General features: G+C 43.6%; 1 protein-coding gene across 1 annotated transcript in view; it reads left to right on the forward strand.

The window, feature by feature from the left end:
* Positions 1-16,595, forward strand: part of fbxl17 (F-box and leucine-rich repeat protein 17) — a 251,759-nt gene extending 235,164 nt beyond the window's left edge. Inside the window, exon 11 of the mRNA XM_010892481.4 lies at positions 14,015-16,595. Within this exon, the coding sequence (XP_010890783.2) occupies positions 14,015-14,152 (138 nt within the window). The 3' untranslated portion in view covers positions 14,153-16,595. The remainder of the gene's footprint in view (positions 1-14,014) is intronic.
* Positions 16,596-20,549: the final 3,954 nt, after the last annotated feature.

Raw genomic sequence — 20,549 nt, forward strand, 5'->3', positions numbered from 1 at the left:
TTCTAATATTCTATCTTGAACACGCTAAACATTAAATAGACTTTACTTTACGATGTCAGTGATCGTAAAATCTGTTTAATGTAGCAGAACTAATTTGAGCTAAGTCTTTTTGATTTGATATAATTAATATTGACTTGTATTTAGGGAAATACCCATGTTACAGTGCTTTGAGCTTTAAAGATCAGTTTGTGTGCTGTAAACAATAAAGCTTTTATTCTGTTATAATATCATAATGTTATATTTTTAAGTTGTTTGACCATTATTAACGATCATTTGTAATGATTAATTACAAATTAATTTGTACCGTGTTTGTTCCTGGTTTTCCTATACGTTTAATGACCAGAAGTCTACACAAAGATTTGGTTTGTTGTTCTCCACAAGGAAATAGGCTATTTACAGCTTTGGGTTAGATGCTAGGTTTAGGCATTTGTTAAGTCAGTCAGGTTTAGGTTAGGGGGGTATCGGGGTTAGGGTTAGGGGGTTTGGGTCCCCACAATGGTAGAATGTGTTTGTGCAGGCAGTGTTTCACTACTAAACATAAGTTGTTAAATTGTGCACTAGCAATGGGCCATGTTAAAGCCATCTATTTCTCTGGACCAGACTCTGGCCTCTTGGGTCATGAAATACCTCCTTCTCTGTGTAGATAACAAAACCAGGCACACTGGGAGAAATTGGTGTTGCCCTGAACACATTCCCCATGCTCACATGATAGAGTGGAGGGTTTACTAACATTGCTTCTCTAACTGACCAGCTGACCCACACTGCTTTACCTCACAGACCTAGGGCTGCTGCTCGCTCTGATGCTGCGCAGGTGTGTGTGTGTGTGTGTGTGTGTGTGTGTGTGCGAGCGAGCACACGAGACAGACTAATCCCTTGGTGTGCACATCTCCAGTTGGCTAACATGGTCCACACCAGGGCTGTCTCTGACTTATACATTTTTGTTTTTATCTTACTCAAATACCATAGTAGTCAGATAGTAGGAAGTTCTTTCAGCCAATTCATGTATTTTCACATCCAGTAGATAAACTCTGTTTTCTGTCATTTGTTATGTACTGAGCTTGACTGATGCTTGAAAATCCCACTGAATGATGACATCACAAATGACTTCATGTTGTTATATCACTATAATATCAGATCACAAGACCAACCCGTTCCAAAGTATGTCCTGACACTCCTGGAGATTTTTATGTCACGCACACCTAGTCACTGCTCAAATATAGCCTGTGATTAGGAAGGACATGAACCCAAGATATGTGTTTTTGGCAACAATTTTGCCAGTCAGTCATGTTGCTCTGATAATATTATCCGTGGTTGTCACATCACTTCTCTGGAGTCCAAAACTGTCAGGATGAAATAACCTGTATGCAGCTGGGGTTTTCGGATCAGATTGCAGTGAAGACATCGCTTCGCCATGAGTATTGATCAAAAGTTCCTCAGAATAGGTCACGTGAATGTAATATATATATATTTTCATCTCACACAGAAACAAACACATTTCCCTGTCTAGTCTATGTTAACCCAGCATGTGACCAATACTATTTATTTTGAAAATACCCAGGTACACTGCTGTACTCCATTTGCCCAGGTGCTGTGTCTTCTGAAAGTATTTGGACCCATTCACTTTCTTAAAAAAATTTGTGTAATAGATTTAATTTCTAATTGATGACATTTGGTTTTTGTCATTAATATACACCTAATTCCCAATAATGGTAAAAAAATGTATTGTACCAGTTCACTGAAAACACAAAATATCTCATGTACATCAATATTTTGACCCAGTACTTTGTAGAAGCGCCTTTGGCAGCGATCACATCAGTGTCTTCTTGGGTATGCCTCTACCAGTTTTGCAGTTTTAGGGCCGGTTTTCACATTCTTCCTTTTCACATTCAATCCTGTCAAGCTCTATCAGATTGGATGGGGAGTGTCGGATGACTGCAATCGTTAGGCCTGATGTTCAGACTTTGGCTGGGCAACTCGAGAATATTCAAGACATCCCAGGAGCCACTTGAGCGTTGTCTGGGTTGTGTGCTTTGGGCTGTTGTAGTCCTGAAATATGAATATTTGTCTGAAAGGTGTGGATGTGTGCAGTTACATTAGTTAGGCTGTTGTTAGTTCTGAATGCGGTTGGGAATGATGAACACGGTATGATACCCTGGTGAGCTTAGCTAGCTTCTCTAGGCGTCTCCATCCAAGAAGGGCACTGTTATGAGTATGTGAATAATGGCATCCACTTCTGTAGCCACGTTCTGCGTGACTACCACTTCTCCCATGCGTCTGTACGCTCACTCTTTTCTTCAAATGTGTTTGTTGTTTGCTCTGACATGCCCTTCGAGAGGTGTTTCTTTCCAAATCCTGTCCAATCAATTGAATTTGCCACAGGTGGATTCCAATCACGTTCTAGGAAGGACACATGATGCATGAGTCTAATTTGGTGAAATGTATTTTCAGTTTGTCATTATGGTGTATTGTTTGTAGCTATTAATAGAAATTCAAAATGAACTTTATTATCAACAAAATGTCAAGAAATTGAAGGTCTGAATACTTTCAAAGGCTCCGTTTGTGTCATACGCCATCATGTCTGTGCTGTTTGCATGAAATGTTCCCCCCTCCTCCGTCTCATCCTTTTCCTTTTCTTTCCTCTCCGTCCCCTAATTCCATTCCCTTTCTCTTCCTTCTTCATCTCATTCCATCTCCGCTCAGCTCTTTTCACAGCCAGACCAGTGTCTGCCATTCGTCCATCAAACCGTCCAGTCGCTAGTTTAGAAACTTTACAACGGCAGCTTTTCTTTGCAGGCGTTTTTAGGGCCACTATAAATTCATCCCGATGCGCTGCATTCTTCTGCTGCTTAAGCGGCTCTTTGCGACATTGAAACGTTTACCCCAAATGTATTTAGTGGTTGAGTAACGCGCTCTGTGTATTGGAGTAGACGGACATTTTAGTGTTGGCCGTGTTTGTCTCTTCTGATGTTAACAGACAGTATAACGAACAGTACAAATGAAAGGATTTTTTTTTGTTGCATTATTTACAGAGTGCGCGGAGTCCATTATTTACAGAGTGCACCGTGGGTAAAGGTGAACTCCATTGTACTTGTCTTCATCAAAGTACTGCTTCTCCTTCTATGTATCAGTTTGACTACAATGTGGAGAACATTGGTTTAATGGGTTCTGTGTTCTCTGTGGTTTCGCGGAGTGCCGACATGAGCCAGGTATTCATTACATCTTTAAATCGAATACCCCGGTTTTCTCCCCGCTCAGTTTGCGATTATTACTTGCCTTCACCCAAGTTGTTTTGCTTTCAGTCACACTTCCCTCTCAACCAGGAGGTATTCTCACGGATATTTGTGCTGGGGAAGATGGCTGTGCGGGCACGTGACCTTCCTCGAGGAGGTGAATGAGTGTAACTGTCTGACAAGACAACACCGTCCGACATCCTCCCGTCCATTCCCGGCGATGCCGAGCCGTTTTGAGCCGCCCTCTGCACCCTGTTGATATGGCGCGGCTCCTAACAGGGCCTCATCCTTTTTGTTCTGTTTGTATTTCCCCATTTCTTTCTCTCACTCTCCGGGTCTTTTCACGTTGCCATACCTGGGTCTGTTTTAACATTAACCCTCCCTGACCAAAACAACAACTACAGTGTTGGAAAAAGACACCATAGTTGGTCCATCCGGCGTCTCCTCGTCCCTGAATATGTATCATTTGTTTGTGTATCTAATTATCGATTTACGGGCCCCTCATCTCCGCCACCCCCCACCCCCCGCACCCGCATTTCTCATCTTTACGAGGTGTTTTAGTGGCGTGGTTACTCGCCGAAGGCCTGGTGAAAGGCCCGGTGCCGGCGGTAAATGGAGGTTTTACATGGAGATGGAGTACATTTGCATGTGAAAGTGGCTCTTAAACCCCCTGGTAGTAAAAATGAGTGCGGCGGCAGCATCGCTCCCTGACAAGCCCAGGTCAGCTTTACTAGAGCCAGTCGCTTCTAGACTGAACCATGGCTGAAGTGCAATGCCAAGAAACAGCTATAACCACACACACACTATCTCTCTTTCACACACACCCATACTTTATGTCTCTTACACGCAATCACACACACACACACTATCACATTCACTTTATCTCTCTCCCAAACAAAATGTCTCACACACACACACACTATCACATTCACTTTATTACTCTCTCTCTCACACACTTTATCTCTCTCCCAAACAAAATGTCTCACACACACACACTATCACATTCACTTTATTACTCTCTCTCTCACACACTTTATCTCTCTCCCAAACAAAATGTTTCACACACACACACGTTTTATCCCTGTCTCTTGCTTACGCACAGACAGAGAGACGGACAGACTTGAGCTTTAATTTACAGATAGATTGGGCGTGCTTGTCTGAGGAACACTCATTCAGGAAAATTGGACTGGACTTTATTTCACACAGCCTAGTCTTCATTGGAAATGGAATGTCGTCAGTCACTGGTTTCCCTGCGGTTTCTGTTACTGATTGAGAGTTGTATCTATCGTGTCCAAATAAAAGGGGTGTTAAAAGAAAGGATGTTATTTGTCCCCTCACATTCTCCCTCTCCCCGTCTCTGACTCTCCCCGTCTCTGACTCTCCCCGTCTCTGACTCTCCCCGTCTCTGACTCTCCCCGTCTCTGACTCTCCCCGTCTCTGACTCTCCCCGTCTCTGACTCTCCCCGTCTCTGACTCTCCCCGTCTCTGACTCTCCCCGTCTCTGACGCTCCCCGTCTCTGACGCTCCCCGTCTCTGACGCTCCCCGTCTCTGACGCTCCCCGTCTCTGACGCTCCCCGTCTCTGACGCTCCCCGTCTCTGACGCTCCCCGTCTCTGACGCTCCCCGTCTCTGACGCTCCCCGTCTCTGACGCTCCCCGTCTCTGACGCTCCCCGTCTCTGACGCTCCCCGTCTCTGACGCTCCCCGTCTCTGACGCTCCCCGTCTCTGACGCTCCCCGTCTCTGACGCTCCCCGTCTCCGACGCTCCCCGTCTCCGCCGCTCCCCGTCTCCCTTTCTTTCTCTCCCTCTCTTTTCCTCTCCGACAACGATGCATAGTCACGTCAGACAACATTAAGATCCCCGCGGATCCCCAGGAACTGTATCTTTGAAGTTCAACCGGGGGAAAGAATCCTAAGTATAGGGCCGGCCCAGTTCTGTGTGGCAGCCGGCCCAGTTCTGTGTATAAGATGAAACACTGCAGCCTGTTGCGATACGCTCTGTCATATTAAACAGAATCAAATGGTCCTCTTTCAGACTTGGCAGACTTGGGAGCAGTACATCAGGGTTCGGTGAAAACATCCCCACGTACACAGCGCTGAGCACCGACCTTCCTGTCCTTACATCGACTGTGTGTGTGTGTGTGTGTGTGTGTGTGTGTGTGTGCATTTGTTGCTGGCTGGCTGTAAATACCAAGCAGGTGTGGTGATGTCATGTCTCACTCAGGATGGCGTGCAGCTGGAAAGCGATTTGCGTTGTTTCTATTCAAGAACTCTTAATTGTTCAGGGGATTGGACGTGTTTGTTTTTGTGCAATGAAAAGGTATGAATCATACTTTAACGTTTGTGGCAATGCAGTAGTTCATAATTTATGCATCACTTTGTGTTTATTCCGTTCAGTTGTTGTTGTGCTCTTCTCCTTTTTATTTAGAAAGCAAACCTCGTGCTGTACAAAGCTAATGTCCACGTCATTAGTGGTGGGATATGTATTCACAAATTGAATCCCTTCAACTAAGTATTGTCAGTTAACTTTTTTCCCATTGTGTATTTATTGGTTCTGAATAAAGGGGGGCACCAATCTGCACAGAACAGCACAGGTCATTGAAATAGTTTCACACAAAACGCATCATACAGTGGTAGTGTTGCGGCTGTTTCACTGTTGAAGCAACTAGCAATTAGTGGATGATTCAGCGCTTTGATTGGGAGCCATTTTGTGTCAAGCGTGTTTACTCTGCACACAGCGCTGCACTAAATTAGCCTTAATGAAGGTAATGGCCTCCCATCACATTGACAGGCCTGTTTTTTAGATCCCTCTTAATTGTAATTAAGGCCTGATTAACGAGTTTGGTGGGGGATGCGTTCTATTCTCTTCCCTACAATATAGCGTAATATGTTATGAAAGCAAACAAGAACCTGTCATTTCTTTCTCTAATGAGCCCTCTCTGACACAACGTCACTTCCCACGCTGTTCATTTTCTAGACCACTGGTGAGAGAGAACCAGCTTGGAGTTCAAGAGTTCTGCAGTTTGGTTGTTGTTTTTTTTACTGGTGGCACGTTGGTCCAGAATCCACAGAGTTCCATCAAATCCTTGTTAGAAGGATCCCGGATTTCTGGCTTATTCCCCTCTTAATATTTCTGATTTAGAAAATCAAATCCCGGGGAATTTGAGGAAAGTGGTTGTCACTGTGGAATCTGAGCATTAACAATTACAATATGAATGTACGTTTCATTGGAAGTGCATGTGCCTAATAATGAGAACAACAGAAACATCTCTGTTTAGATTATCTCTCTGTAGGTTGTGCTCTAATGACCATAGGAATGTTTACGATGGCCATATGGCATGGGGGTTGACTTCTAAAAACATGGTCTTTGATTGTTAGAAACGCCCTTAATGTATACATTACAGTGAGAAGATAATGGAACGTTCACCGAATGACATCTGTGCTGTAATTTTCCAATAAACGTGAGCGAACTTCTCCCTCAATTTGATACAGGTTCTACATTATTTGACCACTATACGAAACCGCCGATTTCTATCACCACTGATAATTCTGTTGCTGTCCCTGTTCGGATCATTAATATGTTTCTGTATGTACAAAAACACCACCCAGCTAAAATCCTGAAACAGGCTTGTACATCAGTTCTCTCAGTGACTAAAGACAGCCATTAGTTCAGACCAGTAAGTATCATTCACATATCCCCCCGCTCCATTTTAAGGCAAGTTGTTTGTGAGCGAGTGTACTCATGGAAGAGTGTGTGTGTGTGTGTGTGTGTGTGTGTGTGTGTGTGTGTGTGTGTGTGTGTGTGTGTGTGTGTGTGTGTGTGTGTGTGTGTGTTTACACATCTTTTCTCTGGACATTGTCCCGGTGCCAGAGTGTGAGAGCAGGAGGGGGTGTTGTGGTTAGCACTCCTCACCCCTGTGGTCTTCTGGGTGCTCCCAGGCCTGCTCCCTGTCAGCCTGGATGTGACACCCAGCATGATGGAACGGTGGGGATAGTGCATGCCTGCTTCTTATCCCTCTTTCCCCAGCAACGAGGGATAATTAGAAAAAGACACTTCAGTTTCTACGCCCACTCTCTTTTATCTGTTTCTTTTTGTAATCAGTTCATATTATATGGCTTCATTGGCTTGGGATCTCTCTATCTGGGATTTCTTAAGGTCTGTGATTTCTCTCTCTCTGTGATTCCTCTCTCTCTGTGATCTCTCTCTCTCTCTCTCTCTGGGATCTCTCACTCTCTCTGGGATCTCTCTCTCTCTCTCTCTCTGGGATCACTCTCTCTCTCTCTCTGGGATCACTCTCTCACTCTCTCTGGGATCTCTCACTCTCTCTGGGATCACTCTCACTCTCTCTCACTCTCTCTGGGATCTCTCTCACTCTCTCTGGGATCTCTCTCTTTCTCTGGGATCTCTCTCTCTCTCTCTCTCTGGGATCTCTCTCTCTCTCTCTCTCTGGGATCTCTCTCTCTCTCTCTCTGGGATCTCGCTCTCTCTCTCTCTGGGATCTCTCTCTCTCTCTCTCTGGGATCTCTCTCTCTCTCTCTGGGATCTCTCTCTCTCTCTCTCTGGGATCTCTCTCTCTCTCTCTCTCTGGGATCTCTCTCTCTCTCTCTGGGATCTCTCTCTCTCTCTCGCTCTGGGATCTCTCTGGGATCTCTCTCTCTCTCTCTCTCTGGGATCTCTCTCTCTCTCTCTGGGATCTCTCTCTCTCTCTGGGATCTCTCTCTCTCTCTCTCTGGGATCTCTCTCTCTCTCTCTCTGGGATCTCTCTCTCTCTCTCTCTGGGATCTCTCTCTCTCTCTCTCTGGGATCTCTCTCTCTGGGATCTCTCTCTGAATCACAGTGTTTACAAAATCTTTCTTCTCTGACCACCCATGTTTTTTATTTATGCCGTCCTGTCTCTATAGCCAGAATATGGTCACTGAGTCCATACATTGTTACTAGCTTTCTTTTTTTTATATTCTTTGATTTGTACAAGGTGTTGTGCTAACTTGATATCTCTATTTAGAATTTGGTAACTTTGAAGTTTTTGATTACATTTAATTAAATGTTGCCAGTATTTAGTGTGAGAATTTTGGATAGAGGTTTTAATTGGTTTTGTTACTGAAGGTGTAATGTTTGGATTTAGCTGATGCTTCTGGGCCAACTGCTTTAAAGGGTCACTCTCAGGGTGGTTGTTTGTACCTAAAGGCCTTTTGATGATAATATTCTGGATCACTTTGTGTGGGTCTTTTCTCAGTATGGAGTGATAAGGGGAATCTCCCGAGTTCTGCCCTACATGCTAAGTTAGAGGAATTTCTGTGAACACCAATGGATATTTTTACAAAATTCCAAGTGCAAAATTTCAGTTGGGCTTTTGTCCCAAGATGTACCATTTAAATTGTTAAGGGGTCCCCAGATTTCACTTCCATACAAAAGGATTGGAGATATGAGAGATTGTAATTGGGGGGGTTAAGTTTATATGTTGTTTTTCTAATTGCAAAATATGCTCTGCATGCTTTCTCTGTTAGCGACTTTATGGCCATGTCAAAACGCCCTGATGAACTTATCGTCAGACCTAGGTAAGTTTAACTGGTGGCGTGTTTCACGGTTGCTTCTCCCAGGATGAAATGGTATTTCCTCTTCTGAGATCTGGATTTTTTCTGAAAAATCATTCCATTTTTATTGATAATGCCCAATGTTTACAGTACTGTTCTAGTAAGGACAGACTCTGTTCTAAACCCTGTTCTGTCGGTGACAATATAACAAAGTCATCAGCATATAAAAGATGCTTTATTTCTTTGTCTTCAAGTCAGAGTCTTGGAGATGTAGATTGTTCCAGTATAGTTGCCAATTAATTTATGTAAATTTTGAACAAGGTTAGACCGTGATTGCAACCTTGTCTCACTTCTCTATCCTGACTAAAGATTTATGTATTTAAGTTTTCTACTTCTACACAACATTTGTTTTCTTATTATATCATAAACCTTGCCTCCTACACCACTTTGAAGGAGTTTTAAGAGCATACCTTCATGCCATATTGAGTCAAAGGTTTTTTTGAAGTCTATGAAACAGCCAATTAATTTCCTTTTTTTAGTTTCATGGACATGTTTTTTGATCAAGGTGTGAAGCGTATATATATGGTCTGTTGTTCGGTTATTGAGGAGGAATCCAATTTGACTTTTACTTAAGACTTTTTCTTCTTTTAAGAAGGCCTGGATTCTGTCTTTGATTATGCCACAAAAAACCTTTCCCAAGTTACTACTAACAGATTTGCCTCTCTAGTTATTTGGGTCCCATTTTTTAGTATGGGTGTAATAAAGCCTTGGTTCCAGATCTCCAGAAAGTAGCCCACCCTCATCACCAAGTTGAACAGCGTGAGAATGGCTTCCCTTAGTTTAGGGCTGCTGGATTTTAACATGATTGCCAGTTTGATGAATATGTCATTCACTGCATTAGTGGCTAGATTAACACCATCTTTATCTTTTTTTAAATTTAGTAAAATGAAAACTAAATCATGTTTTCTATGGCAATGCTATCAAGTGCTGTTTGATAATCTACATGGCTTGTTCCTGTCCACCTGTAGGTGGGTGTTAGGGGGTAGAGTTTGGGCTCTAGTTTTCCATTCAGTCTTGGTTTATCTGATCTGATTTTTAGATACATTTTAATTTGGCCGTGGTCTGACAGAGGCAGTTGTAGCATTACCATAAGGCACTGATTTCCTCATGTTCCATAACTGTATTGGCGTAGTCCACCAAACTATTTCCTAATGCACAGTAGTGAGTAAACCTACCCAGAGAGTCACCCTTTGTTCTACTGTTAACAATATAAAGACCCAGGATTTTACAGAGCACTTGTACATTTTCTATATTTTTAATATTGCTGTCATAGCTCTCTCTCTGTCTATTCAGCTGGGATTGATACACAGATGTACTATCATATAAATGGGTGTTTTCCTCTAGATCTTTGTAGTCTGCGTCTTTACCAGTTCTAGCATTAAGATCTCCCATTAACAAGACTGTGCTCACTGACTGTAAAATAATTATATCAGAACAGAGAACTGAAAAACAATCTTCATTAAAATATGACGATTCAGATGGTGGTATATATATTGAACGTAATTAAATATCTTGATCTGAGTTGACAGTTTCCTTTTTTATTTAAATGTATGTTTTGCCTTTCTTTTCTGCTGTAATGTAGTTTGAAAGATTATTTTTAAACCAGATTATTCCTCCTGAATCTCTGTCACATTTTACATGAGGGTGTTTTACTGAAAGCACTATAAACTCTCTGTAATTACATGGACATTGGGTAACTGTGTTGTCTTTGCACCATGTTTCTGTCAATATTTTGATGTCTATCTTATTAATGATTTCAATAAAATCATGTTCTCTACTCTTTAGGACAAATGCAGAAGAGTAGAGTCCCTGTATATTCAAGCAACTTATACTGAAAGAACACATTCTAAACCAAAACTCATATTCAGTAATAACGGCCATTGAAGAAAGTGAAACAGATAAAAGAGCAACTATGAATCAACCTTATAAAATAATAACTTACTAGTTTTTAACACATGCCTCATAAAATATGAATTATATTATTAATATCATGAGAAATACATATATAAATAACAAAGGTATTCATATTAAGGGGGAATATGTTTCCTAAATAATGAGATATACAGAGTCTACACACCTACCAAAATATATTATCTTGCGCGCACACGCACGCACACCCAATACAGTACATACATGGGTGCCGTATGTAATACATGGATACACACAGACACGCACATACACACATTGAAATGAAACTGATCAAATTAGTAATGGTACAGTGAAAATACATGTTCTTCTATCTAACCTGTGGTGTTTAGTGGGAGTTCTACACAAGTCTGTTGCAGATGCAAATAAGCATCTCTCCCAGTTCTGATGTCGTTGGGGTGGGGAGGGCGTGACTGGGTTGGTCAGAGCAGCAGCAGAGGTTAGCTGCTGCTGGTAGTTGGGAGCACGGCTGCTGGGGGCATTCCTCTGTCTGTATGGGGGAGGAAGGGGGAGGGGCATTTCTCTGGTTGTGTGGGAGGGGGGAAGTGGGAGGGGCATTTCTCTGGTTGTATGGGAGGGGGGAAGTGGGAGGGGCATTTCTCTGGTTGTGTGGGAGGGGAGAAGTGGGAGGGGCTTTTCTCTGGTTGTATGGGAGGGGGGAAGTGGGAGGGGCATTTCTCTGGTTGTATGGGAGGGGGGAAGTGGGAGGGGCATTTCTCTGGTTGTATGGGAGGGGGGAAGTGGGAGGGGCATTTCTCTGGTTGTATGGGAGGTGAGTGTAGTGGGAAGCAGTAGGGTGGCACTTAGTTGGACAGGAAGCAGAAATAGTGATGTCCCGGGTCAAAGGTGTATCACTTGGCCTATTACTTCTGGTGTTAGCAGGATTAAAGGTGGGGTTGCGTCCAAGTGCAACATATTTAAGGGACTTGCTCTTACACCATTTCTCTCCATCATACAGTACAACGTGGACATTGGGTAGCACTGTGCACTCCTTTATGATGTCGATGTTGATGTCATGGATGATGTGTGGTGGAGTATCCATTCAGGGTAGAAGAGTGGAGATAACGATTCTGGTGTCTGGAAACCCCCTGCAGGCCTTCTCAGCTACTTTAGATAATTCCACAGCAGTGTTGTGGCCTAGGGAGGGAAGGTCGTTGGTACCAGTGTGTACCATGATGCACTGTGGGCTTCCCAGTGACTCTTTCCTCAGTAGCTTTACAGCGTGGTCAATGTTTTGGCACCGTATGGATTCGGTTTGAAGGCCCGGAAACCGACTTCTGGTGTCCAGGTACCTACCATTGGAGTCAACTAGAAAGACAGCCTGAGTACATGGTCTGGCTGGAAGGGGGGGATGTGTGCTGGTTGTTAGGGGGGCCTTGTAAGCTAGGTGATGGTTGGGTTGTGGGAAGCAGGTCTGGGTCATCCTGGGGTAGTGGGGACAGAGGAAGGAGTAGAGGTGGGGGAAGGACATTGGCTAGGGGTAGGTGTACCCAGCATGCCACTATTCTGAAATGTTCCTTCAGTTGCTGTAGTTGTCTTGTGTGGCTCCTGTCTTTGATCACTTATCTTTTATTTTGGCCATTTGAGCTCGGAGTGTTGTGTTGTCATCTTGCATTTTACTGATGGTGTCATTTAATCCCTGAATACATCCCTGGTTCTCCCTCTTCAGTTCAGCCATGCATGCTTCGTTGTCCTTTTTTAGGTGTTTAAGTTCATTTTTGAGCTGCTGGATTGTACTGAGTTTAGTGAGCCTGGCCTCTGTTAGCTCTCTAAACTCAGCGTAGTCCCGTTCTAGCAGGGCCAGGGACTCCCGCAGCCTGGCATGCCTTGGGGGCGTGGCTGGGGTGGTGAGGTGTAGGCTGGTTGGGACCTCTGGCACATTTGGGTTTTGTGGAGTCTTTGGAACCTTTGGGACTGAAAAGATCTCTTCAAAGCTGTTGAGACTATCGTATTAATATTGTCCCTCTGGTGTAGTAGCTAACTGTTATCAAAGGGTTGATCTTTGCAAACTATTAAAGGACCTCCACGGCCAATGCTCTCTCTGGTAACATATTTGTAGTTATTACATATGACATCCCTCCATGTATTAATGGCTGTTGTATGGAATATCAGACTGTTCTTCACTCTTCTTCTATTAGATGTAGTGGGATTTTTCTTTAATTATTTTCTTTTTTTTCTTGTTGCAGTTTTCTGGATATTCTACCTCCTTGCTGATGTTTGATGCAGTTGCCATGGTGACAATTAATGGTCAACTGTTAGCCCAACTGTCAAATTCTAGTTTATGCCACCTTTTCCTTGTTTTTAGCAAATAAATATTTGGCTTTAACTTATATACCTGTATATACTCGTAGTAGGAGTAGGAGTGAAGCCTACCAGCATATGTTTTGCTTTCTCAGTTTCTCACTGAGTGACTGATTTACCAACACTTAGTGCCAAAAAGCTGATCTGCTTCAAAAAAAGGTTGAAATCAGAGTGTAGCTTTTCCTCCTTCTTTCTTTCTTCTGTTAGTTTGTTTGTCTTGTTATATTGACATCTGTTTTGTTTTCTCCCTCAAAAAGTGGAAAATATTTTAGGAGCTCATTAAGCTGTGACCTTCCACTCTGCAGGTCACTCTAGAACAGGATCTCTCTCTCTCTGGGGTCTCTTTGGGATCTCTCTCCGTCTCTCTGGGATCTCTCTCTGATCTCTCTCCGTCTCTCTGGGATCTCTCTCTCTTGGATCTCTCTCTCTCTTGGATCTCTCTCTCTCTCTTTCTTGGATTTCTCTCTCTTACGGATCTTTTGCTGTCTCTCTCTGGTATCTTTTTGCTCTCTCTCTCTGGGATCTCTCTGTCAGTCATCTTTCACTACTGTATCTGGGTTCTCCATCAGGGATCTCTCTATCTGGGATCTATCTCTCTGAAGGGTCTTGTCTTCTCCCTCTGAATCTGTCTCCTTTGGTTCATTTAAAGACAGATTTCCTCCTGCTGCTTTACCAACCCTAAAACCTCTGATATAATGTAGAGACCGGCCCAGAATGGTCTCTATGCCACCATTGACTCCATGTTACCATTCCCTTTGGGGAACTAGTTTGTTAAAAGCATGCTTTCCTTTGCTACAGTGCTACACTCAAACCTTACAGAGCAGACGCCCACCCCAAAGCTGTTTGGTTAACGGGAATCACCGAGTCAGTCCCTCTGCCGCACCAGTTGTTGATAATACGAGCAGCCGCCTCGCCACGCGTTGAAAGGGGTGCGCTGCTCTTCAACCCTTGTTGTGTTGTTTGCAGGTTAACGAGGAGACAGTGGAGAGGCTGGTGGTCCAGTACCCTCACATAGTGTTCAGCACCGTGATGCAGGACTGCAAGAGGACCCTGGAGAGAGCCTACCAGATGGGCTGGAGCCCCAACACTTCCAACGCCTCATAGCCTCTGGACTGCACTCACGCGCACGCACGCACACACACACACACCCACACAGACACGCAGGCATATGCATGTGCACACACACTTGACATATAGGCGCTGTGCACAGTCAAAGTGGAAACATGCCACATGGTCAAGCATGTTTACTTCACACCTATAGGACCACCAAACCATGCATGCAGACACACTACACACAGTGGAAACACACACACACTACAGACACACACACAGCAAAAACACACACACACAGAGTACAAACACGCACAGTTAAAATACACCAACAGAGTAAAACACACACCCACACAGTACTAACAAACGTGTTTAGCAGATCTTTTTTGATATGTTTTGTTTTATCATTTTTATCGATGCCCCTCTTCTGGATTCCATTTTAGTTGAGTCACAAGTCATACTGTGCATCACTGTTACTTTCACAAACGTTGTCCTTTGGTATGGAACTCTATTTTCCATAGCACGCTTCTCACCAGAGCCCTGTTGTTTTCCGACGTGACTCTACTCTGAAGCAGTGCTTCAACACATGATGACAAGGTGTGGTTTCAGGGTTCCGACACCATGCTTGAGAACACCAATCGGATACGGAACGGCGACGGACAACAACGGACGTGTGAATATGTTTGGAACATTATCCCCTGGTTTTGGTCACCATTAGGGTTACTTTGACATCAGCGTTTCCTCCCGGGTGGCGTTTCTAGCGTTCGGGTCGGATGTGAAGCACGGCATCAGGTCACGTATCACCAGGGTCCTGAGGCTTTCTCCGACAGTGTGACCTGATCAGAAACAACTCCAGGTCCCGGATTAAAGTCACCCAATAAGGAGTCCACGGTTTTTCCTGGTCAACTCACATGGTCTGGGAAAACTCCTGGCCTACTAATGAGCTTGTTTGGAATAGATCAGAGCCCCATCTGACGGTCCAAAAGGTTCCAGTGGACACATTGGTTCTGATGAGAGATCCGAGTACAGATTCGGAGTCTGCATAGCAGACCTGCAAGGAAATGCTGCTCCAGGTTAAGAGTGTCAAATGCATATTTCCTTCTCAAATCTCTAGTTTTCCGTCTCATCTGGGGAACTGCCTACACCGTTGGGCAGAGCAGAGTCGGAGTTGTCGATTTGTGCGCTGCAGGTTTGCTTGAACACCACCCCTGACCGTTGTGACTCTCAGGATTTGCCTTTGTGACCTAGGATCAGACGACCCCACCTCTGACTCCTAGATGCGTTAGTACCTGACCTTGGACCCAGGGGTCAAGGGTAACGCCCACCTGCTCTGGACGGCTACGGGCCTTTCTCACGAGTCGACTCTCACCGCGGATGTACGAGAGACACTCTACATGAATGCATTCTTGTAAAACACTATGGGGTTCCGTTAACGGACCCACCTGAAGATAGTCACTTCAGCTATTTAGACGAAAAGATTATCTTGATGATCTGCATAGTTGTTATTTGTTCAAAAGAAAAGGATGAAATGAACGTAGATTGGTCCCAGTTTGTAATTTGATTCTCTGATATGTTTTTGTTTTGTCTCGTTCTCTCTCTTTAATATGTTGCATACTGTACCATTAGGATGGTAATAATCAATGGTTTGGTTTACTCTGTAATATAACTTTAGTGATTTACACACCATGTATACTGTTCTATAGGGTTCTACTTGACCCAGTACTGTCTTTGGAGCGTATATTAGTTTTGTAGCATTGCATTGAGAGTGTGACTATGTGAGCAACTGGATCTAAGATTCTGACCCAGAACGTATAATCATGCCCTTTTGAATCTCACTCTCTCTCCTCTGACTCTCTCTAGTTCCTCATCAGTTCATCAACAATTCAAGGGTATGCTAAATATGTAAATAACAGGGTCTTTTTCTATGGGGTGAACCAGCTGGCCTCTGTTTATTTTAAATTTTTTAATACACTATGTTACTCTACTGTGTAAACTAGTTCTTCGCTGAGCTTCAGGTTTGGAGTAGCACTGCAATATATCACAGAAACATTCAAAATTGACAAAATGGAGAACACATCCGTTTTGCCCTCATCAGGACTTGTAGACCTACAGATTGAGTCCTAGTTTCCACCTCCTGTTTATTTGTAATCCTGACATGCACTTTCCTTTTCTCTGCTTGATGTTGGCACTCCTGATCCCTGATTTGTTAAGGCAACCGTAAACCACTGGATTTACATACAGATGAATAGAACACTACTACTTAAAACTCCTCTCCCTCTCTCTCTCCATCTCTCCCTCTCTCTCCATCTCTCTCTCTCTCTTTCTCCACCTCCCTCTCTCCCCCTCTCTCTCTCTCTGTCTTTGGTGTTTTGTTTTACTCTGTGTATTTGATTGAAGAGACAGACATTAAAACTGTCATTTGAAAATAATTTGTACTGATGCTACATGAATTGTTCTCCTCCTCATCAATTTGGACAATAAAATAAAACACACCCAGGTTGATTTTCTGTGTTGTTGGGGGGGTCGGGAAACCTGCTCTGTTAAACTGGGGGTTTTCTACGGCCTTGTAGCCACGCTGGAGCCGTTCCTCAGAGGGACACCTTGATACTGTGAATATTCAACAGCTCCCGCACATCGAAATCAACCTGTCTCTCTTTCTCATTCCGGGGAAACTTGTGATTTCAAGGTCAGCACTTTGTTAGTATCACCGCGGCGGCGCTGCAGAGGCATCAGCTTGCCTCCCAGCATGCCAGCAACCCTCGCAAAGCACTAAAAGCTGTCATTCAATATGTCCCCTGTCTTTGACGATCAGACAGAGGATATTGTCCCTTTCAAGTGCTCACTTTGCTGTTCAAGGTGTTTGTCTGTTTCATTTCGGAGGATGAAACAGGGAAGTTGATTTCAAACAGGAAAGGAAGGTTCTCCCTGATGACAGCTTCCTGTTTGTTTTTTCCCCCAAACTGGCCATAATTGAGTCTGTAGCTTTTTGGGTTCTGCATTTTCCCTGTGGGTTTTAAATGTTTCCCTGATATCATAGCCATCTGTGACTGTCTAAAGCTGTTTAAGATGTGAGGCCAGTCCAGCGGCCAGCCAGTGGCTCAAGAGGCTAATTTCTTGAAAGGGCCTTTTTTGTCCTTCTGATGTCACCTCCTCTTCCACATCCCTCACTTTCTCTCCTCTTATCTGACAAACCCTGTTGGAGGAACAAATTGCTTCCTGCTTGTCTCCCAGTGTTTCTATATCCGTGCACTCCAAGGCCTCCTTGCACTCATTCTACCATCCAGGTCATTGAAGATAAAGAGAGAACTCCTCACCCAATTATTCAATCATCCCCCTCTGATTCTTCATGCGGATGATACATGTTATTTTTTTCTTCCTCCGCTTGTTATTCAATGCATGGAGGTGTTTTAAAGAATCACTTTCATTTCGGTTTCCAAGGATGTTTGACCTGCTTGGGGGTCTCAAGGAGCGAAGTCAGAAAATTCCTATTGTCAGGAGGTTAGAATTCTCACTTTTCAGGTCAAGTGCTTCTCCCTCTTTCTGCCTCATTAGGAAATACAATTCTCTCAGTATGCGCGGTTTGTCTTCTGTTGCATTAGTCCTGGCAAGAAAAGACATCAATAATTTGGCCCCTCTGGTTAGCTGTTGGCTGTAGAATGACAGTGATTTCTAATGTATCTCCTCTGCTCGCTACAAATGAGCCATTTTACTCCTAGGTTTAAAAAAAGAAAAAGAAAATGGCCTACTGGGTTTTAACTGCACCCAATTAGCGCCTAGGCAAATGTGAGTGTGGGCCATCAATTCGCCTGCTGATTGAGACGGATTCCATCGACGTCTCTGCAAACCTCGGACCTCTGCAATATTCATCAAGGTGGTTTGACTAGCCTCACATGCGCTCAGAGGTGTAACTGCCCTCAGGGAGATCCACTGCTGAGCTGCCACGATATCGGTGTTGAAGAGTAATGGAGAAAATGAACGAGACGTAGTAAATAGAAATTCCCTTCCATACATTTTTCATTGGTGCTTGATAAGAATCAGGACATTAGTCATGTTAGTTATTAAGGGCACTGATGTTATCTAGCTGGCTTACAGCAAGCAGTTCAAACAGTTTCGTTGCCGATTTTCACCCCAAAACAATTCCATTGTACTCCGTGTTAACAGTAAGTTGACTTATTTCAGGGAACTGGAGGTTTACTGTGCTGCCGCTGAGTTCTGTTTTCTCTTGCTCCTTTCATCTCACTCTTTCCATCTCTCTCCCAGCTTGCTGTTCCCACTGTCTCTTTAGCCACCCCTCAGAGGTTTCTCCGCTCTCTTCTTCCTCAGCCTGCGGAGGTCCGGCTGCATCCTGCACTGAATCAACTGTACTCTGGCTGTCCCGCGCCAGTCTCGCAGCCTTCCAGTAACCCCGTCCAAAAGTCAACTCTTTCCTCCTGATGGAAATGATGTCAATCACGTGCCCAGCCCCGGCTCGGCCCTTCTGCGAATCTCAATATTTTTCAACCTAAAAACAAACACATTTCTTGTCCGTCATCGTATAGTGTTCCTGGGTATTATGTTTGCTTTGCTACCTGTGGTATTTCAGGGCCTAGAACAGTGTTGATTCTGCAGTAAGGGATTGAAGGCGTGTGAATGGAGCAGATGTTAATGAGCTGATTCGGTAATAGGCATTGCCTGACTCAGGCCTCCTGTGGACTAATGGAGGGTTCGAAGTCCGTGGGCTTAACTATGATCCCAGGGGGTCGCCACTGGTTACGAATCGTTCCGGAAGCAGGATGGCCAGATGAAGACCAGGAGTGACACCGCCTTGTCTAATTGGTTTTCACTTGTACGCTTTGTTGTTCAAATATACCTCCTTTCAATTTGAAGACCATATGACTTAGTGGACCAAATATTACTTCTCCACATGGAGTCTGCCGGGTGTATAGCCAGAATATAGCCTGACCCGCCACTGTACCTGCTGTTAATGTATCACTAAATTACAGCTTTCAGACAAACCTCATACGGCTTAGAGAAAACAAATACTAATGAGCGTTACCAACAGTTTACTTAAGGGACTTATAGGTCCTTAGCGTATCCACGTAGGTGAAATCTATCATTTGGGGAAAACTGGACAGTGGTCCGTTATTGGTTTGCATGTGTCAGACGCCATCTCAGTCGCTAGCTCAAGTCTCTCTGGGTGGTACTGGTGTTAATTGCGGTGTTTAGCCAGAACCGAGCCTAGTCCCCCGTAACGACAAAGGTTAATTAGCAGCAGAAGGATACCGCTACAAGATATGTTGACATTTACATTTTCTTCTCTCCTGTAACCAGAGAAAGAACCTCATTTGGGGCGAAATTAAGGGAAAACACTGACTCTTTTAAAAAACGCCCTCATTTCTATGCAAGGTCTGGCGTTGGTATGCAGATTTTGCAGGGGGTTGACATTTAAAAGTAGTTAATTGTGCAAATCTTTGTTTTAGGCTGTAAAGGTCGTGTGTTGGAAGTGGTTCTAAGCCCAGCTGCGGTGTTACAGGGGTGGAAGGGAGGCCTCTCTCCATTGAATTGGGCTACAAAGCCCTCTATGCCTTTTCAAGGTGGTTTATGAATATTTATACACACAAACTGTTTGCCGAATGAAAACGAATCTCCGCCCGTTGGGAGATGACTCAGGATATCTGCTGTCATAAAAAGAGAATTGTTACTCATCCCTCGGATATACATTTTCTATTTTCCAAAAGCTTAATAGAAATATCACATTGAACATTGTATACTAGCATCACAATGAAAGCTGAATGTGTTGTTTTCTATTCTGACATTTTGATATGGTGCCAAATAGTGTGATCTCTGATAAATACGCTCCTATATTCTCAGTGCTGCACGAGCCTTATACATCTTTTGAAAGAGAAGGAATTGTCTAAGCCAAATCCATCGCTAAATACTGGAGATATATTTACATTGCTCTATAATTCATTACCATCTAACAGGCGACATCAATGTGAAAGCAGAATAAATTGAAATTATAGCAGGTAAGCAGATGGGGCATTTTACACCTGGGTTCACCTGAACACCACAAAGTGATTTATAATTGTTCCATTTCATCACTCTATGTTATTATAGCAGCATCAGACTAAAGAGGATACAAAATGAATGAATGGAAACATCCAATGGGACTTTTTTTTATGAGAAGTGAATATAATTCATTCTAGAAGGAACTTAATATGTGGCAAGTCAGATAAAATAAATATACTTTACAGAATAGAAATGCTGGTGTGGTATAAACAAGATTAATGTCACCAAAGTATGTTTCTATGACGAGCTGCATAATGTTAGATAAATATGTGGCACACGAGGAAATATTTATTTGAAGGCCTTTATGATGCCCGGTATAAACTACTTTAGAGAGGTGTGGACCGTAGTCTGTCCTCATGGCCATTATGCATAGTGGCTGTTCAGTGGGCAGCATAAGATCCAA

Source organism: Esox lucius, chromosome 13 (genome assembly GCF_011004845.1).
Source record: "Esox lucius isolate fEsoLuc1 chromosome 13, fEsoLuc1.pri, whole genome shotgun sequence".
NCBI classification, from domain to species: Eukaryota; Metazoa; Chordata; class Actinopteri; order Esociformes; family Esocidae; genus Esox; species Esox lucius.